Below are 12,734 nucleotides of genomic sequence, written 5' to 3'. Positions count from 1 at the left end.
TGGAGTCTAGCACTTTGATGGACCTTCAGAGCATGGATTATCGAGCCAGACTGAGTCTTGTTCAAATGAGAAAATGAGTTTTTGAAAGTATGGCAATGTCGTCTTGGTCATATGTCTTTCAATTCTGTAGAACTTTTGTTTCCAAACTTATTTGACTCAGTGTCAAAGTTGAACTTTGAATGTGAAGTTTGCCATCTATCAAAACAATGTAAAACCACATATTTTGTGAGTAGTAAAAGAAGTAGTGTTGCTTTTCATTTGATTCATACTGATGTTCCACAACCATCTAAAGATTGATGCTTGCACAGATGCAGATTGTGCATTAGTCGGAGGCAATGAAAGTTACACCACTAGTTTCCCACTTCTAATTTTTGTCAATCTTTAGGATACCTAACAGGGAAGCTAAGAGGTTAGAAAATTATTGAGGGATTTCTTGTGGGAGCTTGAGCAAAAGAAAAATGATCATTTGATAAGATGGGAAGTGGTGACCTAAAGTAAAAAAGAAGGGGGTTTAGGGTTAGGGAATTTAATGAGTAAGAATGAAGCTCTTCTAGGCAAATGGCTTTGGAGGTGGCCTTTGGAAAGAGATAGACTATGGCATGAGGTGGTGGCTAGGATCCATGGCTGTTTTGAAACCAGTTGGGATGTTGGGGTATCCCGAAGAGCTTTGCTCACAACACCTTGGAAGGCAATTTTTGGCACTCTCCCTAAATTCCTTGGGTTTGTAAGGTATGATGTATGCTCTGGAAATTCAATTCTTTTTTGGGAAGATGTTGGGTGGGTACTCAACCCCTAAAAGACCGCTTCCCCTCTCTCTATACTATATCCCTCTTTAAAAAGAAACTTGTCTCAAGGTTCCTTTCCCCTCAGTTCTCCCGTTAACTTTAAATTGGGACTTTGGGTTTCGTAGAGGTTTAAGAGATGATGAATTTGCTTGTGTCTCTGAGCTTTTGCTTCTTCTAGACTCTATTTGTTTAGACCCCCTCCCCCCTCAACCTGATAAAAGAATTTGGACTCTAACTCCAAGTGACTCCTTCACTTGTGCCTCTTTCTTCAAATCCCTTTGTTCTACACCTTCCTCTTGGGTTTTCCCTATTAAAGAAATATGGTCAAGGCCTATAAATCCTAAAATAGTTGTTTTCTGTTGGGCAGCCTATTATGGTAAGATCAATACTTTGGATAACTTGCAAAAGAAGAGACATTATTTGTGTTTGCCCCCAAAATGGCGTATTTTGTCTAAAGTGAAGAGTAAGGATTGTAACCACTTGCTGATATCTTGTTCTTTTGCTACTAATATTTGGAATTGGGTTTTAATGTTATTTGGGCGCAGGTGGAACTTGCCCTCTGAAGTAAATATGCTTTTTGAACCACCTACCTTTAAGCGACTGACAAAAAGAGGGAAAATGATGTGAAAGTGTATCAGAGCAGCTATTTTGTGTACAATTTGGGAGGAAAGGAATGCTAGAATTTTCCAAGAAAATGAAAGAATCCTTGCTGAAGTAAAGGAGTGCATAATGATAAGGACATTTTTTGGCTAAAAACTAAAGGCCTTTTTGTGAATTATTCTTTTGACGATTTTCAGAGAAATTGGGCAGAAATGGCATCTAACTTTGACAAGAGCAATCAAGGTTATCTAAGGCCTTCAAGTATAGGAGGGATTTTGAAAGATAAAGATAACAACATCCTAACCTTATTTTCAGGACTAGTACGAATTGGTGACTCTACAAGGGCTGAGATAATGGCAGTGGTGCAAGGAATACTTGAAGTGGAAATTTTGATAGTTGAGGGGGACTCCGGACTCTAAGGTGGTAGTGGGCTGGTTGTCGAATCCAGAAAGTCTTATGGGGCTACAGGGATCTTCTTAATAAAGCTAATTGGCTTACAAGGAATATGTCAGTTAGATTTCAGTGGTTTAACAGATTGGCAAATGCTATGGCTGATTCTTTGGCTAAACAAGGGGTATCAAGGGGTGAATTGTTTTGGGCTACCTTGTAATCGTAATTCTATTTAGAGTGTGCTTATATTCTTAGTTCTAAGGGGAGGTAACATCTCATGCCTCCTTTTAGGCTAATTGTACACTTTTAATCTTCTATAAAACTATCACTCATTTATCAAAAAAAATATATATATATATATCAATACCCAGTCTTTTTTAAACAAATTTGCTTGGATATTAATGACATGCTTTAAAATGTCCACATATTTCCTAATATTTCCATAACATATTTCCATCTCCATGGATACCAACACAAATTTCTGGAATCAACATATTCCCCAATGAAAACCACCAGTAATATGTGGACCACACAAGATTGTGTTATAAAATAATTGGCAATAATATTATTGATATGTGGAGTAGCAGTATTATTGCCCACCTACATAATTACTACTTTGGGCCAGCTTAAAATTCCTTTCAAGTACAAAGTTAAATCTTAGTTTTTGTTTGTAGATATGTGGAGTACTTGTAGTGCAGCATATTATTTTGTCTATTAACCATCGTTCCTTAGCTTTGTCTGATGATTTGAACATGATAATAATTTAAAAGGGTGTACTTATGCTTCTTTTATCATTTCCTCAAATGTAATTGATATCCAATCTGAAATGATCATTCAGGTAGACATCAAGATCAGCAAATAACACTGCTGATGAACCAACAAGATAAGTGGTAACTAGGGAAAATCTGTTTGGGGCACCAGGCCAGGGGGTTATTGTAACAGGGTATGGTCGTATGGTGTACCATGAGATGTCAGCCTATGAAATTTTTACTTGTTTTCTCACTTTAAACTTTTGAAGTTCAGGGGTCCACTTCAACACATAAATGAAAACATACTTACTGTTTGACTGTTACTAATCAAAAGAAGAAGTTTGTTTGCCAGTGCGATACAGCACCATTGACAATAAAAAATAACAGAATGGACATAACTAGAAGAATTTACATAGATGTACCTAATTCATAAAATAGTCACCGTGCACGATGAGAAAATGCTAGCCATGGATGATGTTGTGCAATACCTGTAGTGGCGGTATTGGAAAAGTGGCCGAGCACGTGGACGGAATGTAGCAACTGGTGAATCATCCCTGAAAATTGGTAAAGGTATGTGTTTCAAGAGGAAGCATATAAAACACTAAATACAGCATTACTAGTTAAGCCATACAAGTTTTCCTCTTCAAATTATACTACATTATATTCTCATAACTCATAGAGTTGCATGCATGTTCATCAACACTACAAATAAATATGTGCTTACATTTATACTACTTTAAAAAGAATGAATGGTCTCAAGAAAATTTCTGGAATTTTTTGAGGACAAATTTACCCCCCAATATTTAAATTTATTGATAAAAAATGAGGGCAAATAGGGTACTCAGTAATTGATATTAAATGAGTTGAAAAAAGGTAATTTTAAGATATTCAAGCATTCAATTCCCTCTCATTAAATCCAACATTTAAATTATTAACTTGCATTCATGTTCGTTAAATCATGTAGAGAACACTGATGTGGACCCCACTGCTGTGGTCCCCACTGTGTTCGTATGGCAGCATAGCATACGTTTTGTTAATTATGTCAGTGTTAGTAGGTAGTTATTTCAGTTTGTTGTTACAGCTTGTTATTTCAACTTTATTATTAGTTTATTTGCCATGTAAGCAATAAGGGCAATTCAGCCCTTTTACAATTAGTCAGCATATATAAATATTAAGAGTGGGTCGGCAGATCATTAAGATCAACCCTCTCTTCTCTAAATCCCTTCGTGTGCTTCTACTTTTCTCCCTCTCTTCTTCTTTTCTTCTGAAATCTTTTCTTTTTCTTTTCGAATTCAAGATGGATTGTAGTCTTGATCGACTACTTGGTATCAGAGCAAGGATTAGGGTCTCTCATGTGAGTCTGATCCAGCCAACCACATGAGAGTTGCCTAGGGCTGGAAGCTTAAGAGGATCCCTTTTCGGCTGATTCTTGGAGATTATCAGAGACTGTAGCAGCTGTCCAAAGAGTGGATTGTGTTCTTGACAATCAAGAAGAATCAGAGGAAGATAAAGAATCGGCGATAAGTTTCTTTATCAAGACTGAAGGTGGCGATCAGAATTTCTGTTCAAAACCTAAAACTGGTTGCAGAGAAGGAGGTCTTATGTTAGTCCAATTAGATTGACTACATGAGAACTTCCTAGGTTTAGAAGTTTTTCAACAAAGAAGGAGGATCGGCTGATTCTTGGAGGCTACTGGTAGTGTGCGGCTGCTACTAAGAAGATTGTAGAAGGCTGGGAGAGTTCCAGTAGTCAAGAAGAATTAGAAAAGGCTTCGGATCCCCAAGATTAGGGTTCTGCATCAGACAGAAGGTGGCGGCTAGAGATTTTCTTTCATAAAGTAAGTTTTTTTTTGCTTGAGAATAACCTTGAAAGAAACATCTTGGTCTATTCTGAGAGGTGCGGCTAGAAAACCTTTTTTTCTTTCTAGGGTTTTGAGAGAAAACCCTAAAAATTCAGAACTGTTGTTGGTTTCAGATCAGATTTTGAACTGGTTTCATACAGAATTCTGTTTTCCTTATTGTTTGGAAGACCTAGGCCGGCTGTTATCAGTTGTTTAGGTGTTGTTTTCTATTACAGTAGCTTCAAAAGTTTTTTATTGTTAACTCTTGACCAAGAATGAAGTTCAAAAATTAGGGGGAAGGTGTTTTTGGGACTAGCAATTCTGGTAACATGTCTGAGAATGCCTTTCAGATTACAACTATGAACTTTGATGGATCCAACTACTTAGAATGGGCCCAATCGGCCATGATGGCCATTGGGGGGTAGAGGAAAACTCAGCTACTTGTTGGGAGATGTGAAAGAACCAACTAAGGAGGACCAAATGTATACCAAATGGGTTCAGGAGAACTATTTGGTTATGACATGGTTGTGCAACTCTATGCAGCCACATATCAGCCAGAACTATTTGTGGGCAAAAACAACCAAGGAAATCTGGGATGTCATGAAAGAGACTTACTTCCAACCCCTTAATGCTGCTAGGGCCTATGAATTGAAGTGTGAGGTTAATAACCTTAAGCAATGAGAGAAACCGGTCTCAGTTTACTTCTCTACTTTGAAATCTTTGTGGCATGAAATTGACCACCTAGAAACACTTGAGTGGGAAAATCAGAAGGATGCACAGACTCATAAAAAGCAAGTTGAAACTAATAGGGTTTTTGAATTCCTAGCTGGTCTGAATCCTGACTATGATATTGTGAGACAGCAAATACTAACAAGGGACAGTGTGACCTTATCTCAAGCCTACTCCTTAATGCATAGTGAAGAGACTAGGAGAAAAGTTATGATGCAGCATCAGCCCTTCCCACCAGCCTTGGCAGCAGTTAAACTTAAGTCTGGGGGTGATACGGAGAGGGATATAAAGAAGGAAGACAAGCGGGATCTAGTGTGTGAACATTGCAAGAAACCTAACCATACTAAAGACACATGTTGGAAGCTGCACCCTCATCTAGTCCCAGCAAAACTAAGGAACAAAAGGGGTAATGCCCATATGGTTGTTAATACCAATTTTGCATCCTCATCGGGCACAAAAGGCACGCCTCCAGACACCTTAGTTGTTGTTCGGGCTGCCCTAACTCAGTTGGAAAAGGAAGTTGGGAATTCAGCTCAATCATCTCAGTCATCATCAGCTCCATCCACATCAGCCTTTGCTCATTCAGGTACTCGAGCCTCAGCTTACCATGCTTCAGCTCCAGGTAACACTGAACATTGTTGGGTAATAGACTCAGGTGCATCTGACCATATGACTAGCTTGCCATCACTGTTCACTACCTATCACTTATCTTCTGGTAGAGATAAAGTGTCCATTGTTGATGGTGCCCTTGTTCCCATTTTTGGCAAGGGAGACATCAAGTTGTCTAATACCATTTCCTTATCTTCAGTTCTGCATGTTCTAAAGCTTGATACTAACTTGCTTTCAGTCAGTAGTATTACAAAACATCAAAATTGTTCAATAACTTTTTTCCCTGACCGATGTATTTTTCAAGACTTTGAGACAAGGAAAGGTGATTGGAACTGGCCGTGAGACGAATGGGATCTATCTGCTTGGAGAGAGTTTTCATTGGGAAGATCATGAAGATAGGAAGTCTTTTGTTTCTCAGTCTGTTAGTCAGGTTATGCTTTGGCATAATCGGTTAGGTCATTTATCCTTTCGGTCTTTGAAGAGTTTGTTTCCAAATTTATTTGAGTCTGTTCAGATGTCAAATTTGAAATGTGAGAGTTGTGAGCTTGCAAAGCATTGTAGAACATCTTATTCCTTGAGTAATAAAAGTAGTAATTCTTTTAATGTTGTGCACACCGATGTTTGGGGCCCGTATCACATCCCTTCTATGGGGGGATACAGATATTTCTTGTTGTTTGTTGATGACTATACCCATTTTTCTTGGGTTTACCTTATACGTTCTCGAGATGAGGTTCCTGCTCTGACCCAGATCTTTTACTGATCCCCTTAAAACCTTTGGTTGCACTTGCTTTGTTCAAATTCTTGGACCTCATCGTTCCAAATTTGATCCTAAGGCCTCCAAATGCATTTTCCTCGGTTATGCACAAACTCAAAAGGGTTATTGCTACTATGAACCTACTTCTGGGAGGAGATTTGTCTCGATGGATGTTACTTTCTTTGAGGAGGTACCCTATTACCCTAGGGTTTCTCCTCAGGGGGAGAGTAGTGAGAGTGGGGTTAACTCATCAGAAGTTCCTTTACCTGTTCCATTGAGTGATGAGGGAATGTAATGGGGAGGGTTGTCAGAGGTGTCAGGATTTGAGAGCCTATCACAAGCGATGGAGGCAGGTTGATTTCGGTCATCAGCAATCCAGACCAACCCCAATTCCTTCTGCGGATCCAGAACCAGGTACCACAGTCCCTTTCAGATCCAGGTCCCCCTGAGATACCTTCCACTGTTGCTACTTTACCTCCTTTGGATGACCTTGACCTCCCCATTGCAGTCTATAAAGGCCAACGGTGTTGCACCACATCCACAGCTCACTACATTTCCCAGTTTCTGTCCTATGATCGCCTGTCCCCCTCTTACAGGTCCTTTCTCACATCCATTGTTGATATTCCTATTCCCAGAATAGTGCAGGAAACCTTGTCAGTTCCTAAGTGAAAAGATGCAATGAAGGTTGAAATGGATGCCCTTCTAAGGAATAATACTTGAGAGCTAGTTGACCAGCCTAAAGGAAAGAAACCGGTTGGATGTAGATGGATATTTACTGTGAAACATAATGCTGATGGTTTCATTGAAAGGTATAAGGCCCGGTTAGTTGCAAAGGGATTTACTCAGACTTATGGTATAGACTACTTGGAGACTTTTGCTCCAGTAGCAAAGATGACTACTATTCGAGTTATGCTATCCCTTGCAGCCAGTTATTCTTGGCCCTTGTTCCAGATGGATGTTAAAAATGTCTTCCTCAATGGAGACTTACAGGAAGAAGTCTACATGCAGTTACCTCCTGGATTTTATGATGCAGAGACGGGTAAGAAGGTTTGCCAGTTGAATAAAGCCTTGTATGGACTAAAGCAGTCTCCCAGAGCTTGGTTTGATAGATTCAGACAAGCCCTTGAAAAATTCGGCTATGTACAGGCCCAGTCAGATCATACATTGTTCATTAACAGAGTGAACTCTTCCTTGACTTTGCTTGTTGTATATGTGGATGATATTGTAGTGACAGGGAATGATAACAGTGAGATTGAGTCTCTTAAACAGCTCCATCAAGAGTTTGAAGTGAAAGATATGGGAGAGCTACGATACTTCTTAGGTATTGAGGTTGCTAGATCTAAACATGGGATTTTTATTTCTCAAAGAAAGTGTGTTCTAGATCTATTAGCAGAAACTGGAAAGTTGGGTGTTAAGCCTGCAAATACACCTATTGAATAGAATCACAAGATCAGTGCAGAGGGTGGAGAGCCTTTTGAAGACAAAGCTATGTTCCAACGGTTGGTTGGAAAACTCCTCTATCTTTGTTTGACACGGCCGGACATCAGTTATGCAGTCAACGTTGTCAGTCAATATATGCACTCTCTTAAAACTACTCACCTCCTTGCAGTTGAGAGAATATTAGCATACTTGAAGAAATGTCCAGGTAGAGGTATATTATTCAAGAATAATGATCATATGAAGATAGAGGTCTATACAGATGTTGATTGGGCTGAGAGTGTTGATGACAGAAGGTCTACCTCTGGATATTGTGCCATTGTAGGAGGTAACCTTGTCTCCTGGAGGAGTAAGAAACAAAGTGTTGTTTCTCGTTCTAGTGTTGAAGCTGAATATAGATCCATGGCTAATGGTGTGGCTAAAATCCTATGGCTGAAGTCATTATTTGAGGAGTTGGGTATTGCTTATGAGAAGCCCTTAATGTTGTATTGTGACAATCAGGCTTATATTAATATAGCTCATAATCCGGTACAGCATGACAAAACTAAGCATATCGAAGTCGACCGACATTTTGTCAGAGAAAGGGTTTCGTCTCAAGAAGTGTGTCTCCCGTATATCACCTCCAGCATGCAGCTCGCAGATCTTCTCACCAAGGTTGTTCCAAGGAAGAAATTAAAAGCAGACCTATGCAAGTTGGGAATGACAAATATCTATTCCCAACTTGAGGGGGAGTGTAGAGAACATTGATGTGGACCCCACTGTGTTCGTATGGCAGCATAGCATATGTTTTGTTAATTATGTCAGTGTTAGTTGGTAGTTATTGGTAGTTATTTCAGTTTGTTGTTACAGCTTGTTATTAGTTTATTTGCCATGTAAGCAATAAGGGCAATTCAGCCCTTTTACAATTAGTCAACATATATAAATATTAAGAGTGGGTCAACAGATCATTAAGATCAACCCTCTCTTTTCTAAAACCCTTCGTGTGCTTCTACTTTTCTCCCTCTCTTCTTCTTTTCTTCTAAAATCTTTTCTTTTTCTTTTCGAATTCAAGACGGATTGTAGTCTTCATCGACTACTAATCATATATTTGTCATTTTTGTTTCTTCTCATCATTAAGTTCAATTAATTAAATCCATACTTAATAAATTAATAATTCCAATAACACAAAAGCTTATACTTTTAAAAATCTACCTAGAAAAAATAGTGTTTTCATCTAGGTGGTGGTAAGAAATTTAACCATTTTGGGTCAAATGGGTCAATCCATGTTGCCACGATTAAAAAATAAAATTAAAAAAAATTGTGAACATTTTTAACATACATGTTAAACGATAATAAGTATGATAAATAAGAAATGTTTTCATTAATGATGGAAATGGAATGTAAATTTTCAAACCAAAGAAATAAAAATGATTTCCTATTCTCTCTCATTAAATCCTATATTTAAGATATATTTTTCTCATCATTAAATTCTTGTAATTAAATCCACAATATTAATTTTAATAGTATAAAAATAAATATTTTGAAAAATAATTTGAAAACAAAAACATTTTCTTCCCTTCCGGTGGTGGGCAAGAAATTCAGCCATTTGGGGTTAAATGAATTAATAAATAATGCCATAATTAAATAATAAAAAATTAAAATAAGTATGAAATGTAAGGAGTATTTTTATTAATGATGAAAATGGAATGCCAAATTTAAAATCTACCAAGAAATGAAATGATGTCATAGTCAAATAATAAAATTTTTAAAAATAGAAAATACAAAGAATCACAAAAATTTAAAAAAAAAAACAGGGAAATTCTGGGTGCATATCTAATGCTATATATTTATAAAAAATAAAATATTGGGTACATCTCTAATATTATGCATTCATTATATTGAACAAAAATAAGTATTATACATAAGAAATAATTTTATCAATGATGGAAATGTAATACAAAATATAATGTCTACCTAGAAATCAAACTATTTTTCTTTTTAGGTGGTGGTTAGTGGTTTGGGTCAAATGATATCATAGACAAACAAAAATTAAGTGTAATAAGCAAAAATTATTTATATAATTTACATGAAATATATAGTTTAAAGGGAAAATTATAGTCAAAGCCAGTTGTACATTTAAAATTAGGTTGTAGGATGACACTAAAACCAACAAAACTCTAACAACCGGCTCTACATTTCAAATTATAAAAACCCCCACCATGTCATCGAAGGTTTATGTGGTTATTGCCAACATGGGACTCTTAATCCATGTTGGACATAGCACAAAGCCTATACCAAAAATAGGTTTTCAATTTCTCTCCCGCTCCCTTTGTTTCTCAATCTCCCTCCCTTCTCTCTAACTCTCACAGTCATGTCTCAATCTACCGCTCCCTTTGTCTCTCCCACTCTCTCAACTTTGGTTTGTAGCCAAATCAAAACCTCTGTTTCTCCCCCCCCCCCCTCTCTCTCTCTCTCTCAATCTCTCTCATTATTCTCCCTCAGTCTTTCTCTCGCTCCCTCTCTCATTCTTTTCTTTTTATTTTTCTTACAAACTTATATAATATTAATCAGATCGTATAAAAGAACTAAAGGGACCAACCATTTGTACAATCAAGTTATAAATTTCTATCAAGTTGGTGTAAATTTCATAGCCAAGAGTTTCTTGTGAATTTTTATCAAATTGGTGTAATGATACCAATTTGATAAAAATTGGTATTAATAGTCCTTTTTTTTATTTTTCTTACACACTTATACCGCTTGTACAATCAAGCTATTTTCTATCTTAAATTGGTGGGTCAATTATCCAACTTTTCAAAGAAACCCATGATGTCATAATTGAATAATAAATATTTAAAAAAAGATAGAGCACCAAAAATGAAAATGTACAGAATTTTGTCAAAAACATTTGAGAGCATTGCCGATGTTATATATTCATCATATTAAATAAAAATAATTGTTAAAATAAAAGCCATATTTATTTATGATAGAAATGGAATGCAAAATTTAATAATAATAATAATAATAACTGTTATTTGCTACAAGCATTTAAGTTTATTTTTAATCATATTGTTACTTTTGTTAATTTTCAATTTCTATCTTAACTATGATATATCTAAAATTCAATTAATTAATATGAAGAAAATTTTTTCACATGCAACGCATGTGCTTAATTACTAGTACATACAAAAGTGCATACACATAAAATCTATTAAAGCAAGGTCATTTTGCAAAGAACTCCTGAAATCTTCCATGGAGAAATATGATCAGGCCTAAAAGAACCCTACATGTTCCCCTTTCTACTGTTTTTATTTTCCTTATTGCCTTTATGGGTTCTCTAGCCTAAACCAATGCCACATCCAAAATAAGACAATACTAGATTTTTTTATTTACAAAAAAATACGGCTAGCATTACTTGGGAAGGCTCTAATAAATAGTAGGTGGGATGTAGGTTTGAATAGACTGACCAATCCAGATCAAATAAGAAGTATGGATTGCCCACACCATTATGTCACAATGTGTGGCTGTGTATAAAAACCTGACTAATTAGGCCACCTTTTCTCCAATCTACCCCCCCCCCCCGGAAAAAAAAAAAAAAAAAAAAAAAAAAAAACACACACACACACAAACACCTGAGAGCACACCCCAACCCCGCATATGTGCATGCTCATTCACATATTTACAAATTTACATAGTCTAATCATCAGGCAGACCTTACATATGCATAATAATAACACAACCAGAAACTATAGGGCAGAAGTAAATGCAACCCAATAAAAAGGAACAGGAAGAACATGCCAAATTTGATGAGGGCCTGGTTTCGAGCGTTTAGATGCAGTTACTGCTCTCAAGTGAGAGGAAGCAGAATCAAAATTAGTTGCAGTCGTAACAGTTGAAGGTTGCAAAAGTTGATCAAGATAAGGTGTATCTTCAGTTGCAGAATGTTTCCAAGGGTGGCCCTTCATCTTAGCCTCCATGTCTCCAACAAGCAGAGCTGCAGCACCCACTTCTAGGAAACTATGCGCACTGATGTCTTGGGGTCTTGCTGCATCATCACTGTATCACAAGGGAATCTGAATTAGTTTTTTCAGCAGTAAAAGAAGTGAAAATAGCATTTCTAAGTATCTGATAAAAACACCATTTCAAGGTCAATTAAACTTCAAATTTAAGAACCATCGTAAACAAAATCAAATGACATATTTCAAATTAGTTACCTTTCTGTCATGACCACTGATAATTGTTGTTCCACAGGCCACCGCCATTTAAGGACATCAATAGCAATATAATCAATATCTTCCCTCCCATCACCACTTTCAACATTTGATAAATTTGAGATATATAGATTGGAAGCCTCTTTCCTCTCAGGAGATTCCCTGCTACCAACCGTCACTGGACTTAATTGAGAATTAAATGATCTACTCAACAAAGATGACAATGTTGGAAGGGACTGTTTTGATACAGTGGATCCCCCAGCAAAAGTTGCTGGCTGGAATGACCTTTTTGGGATATGACGAGCCACAAGAGAGCGAATATAATTCAATGACTTCACCAGAGAACCAGATGCAAAACTAGATGCTGGCACAGGAGAAAAGGTATTTCCAGTAGTTGATGCCCCAGAATGTTGGGCTAGAGATTTTGACCATGGCGATACTTGTCTGTTTGTGCTAGAATCACATTCAGAGATTGAATTTATGCAAAACAGATCAATTTGTTGTAGAGTTTGCTCACTAGGTACATATCTGCAGCAAAGGGGAGATGAGCAATAATAGACATAAGATTCAAAAGAAAAGAAAGAAAGAAAGAGGGAGGAAGCCAATGCTTATCATCCATTTATTATTGGCCACTTATTAATTATTATCCATTTT

General features: G+C 36.9%; 1 protein-coding gene across 1 annotated transcript in view; it reads right to left on the bottom strand.

Annotated features, from left to right (window-relative positions):
• Window positions 1–12,734, bottom strand: part of LOC104594586 (uncharacterized) — a 62,217-nt gene that overhangs the window by 40,854 nt on the left and 8,629 nt on the right. The window contains exons 4-6 of the mRNA XM_010254939.2: window positions 12,084–12,608; window positions 11,668–11,925; window positions 3,013–3,078 (exon numbers count right to left, since the gene is read on the bottom strand). Coding sequence (XP_010253241.1) covers window positions 3,013–3,078; window positions 11,668–11,925; window positions 12,084–12,608 — 849 coding nt within the window. The remainder of the gene's footprint in view (window positions 1–3,012; window positions 3,079–11,667; window positions 11,926–12,083; window positions 12,609–12,734) is intronic.

The sequence above is a fragment of the Nelumbo nucifera genome, chromosome 2 (genome assembly GCF_055504915.1).
Source record: "Nelumbo nucifera cultivar China Antique chromosome 2, China Antique-T2T, whole genome shotgun sequence".
NCBI lineage: Eukaryota > Viridiplantae > Streptophyta > Magnoliopsida > Proteales > Nelumbonaceae > Nelumbo > Nelumbo nucifera.
Note: the sequence above shows the minus strand (reverse complement) of the source record. Positions and strands in the feature narration are given on the sequence as shown.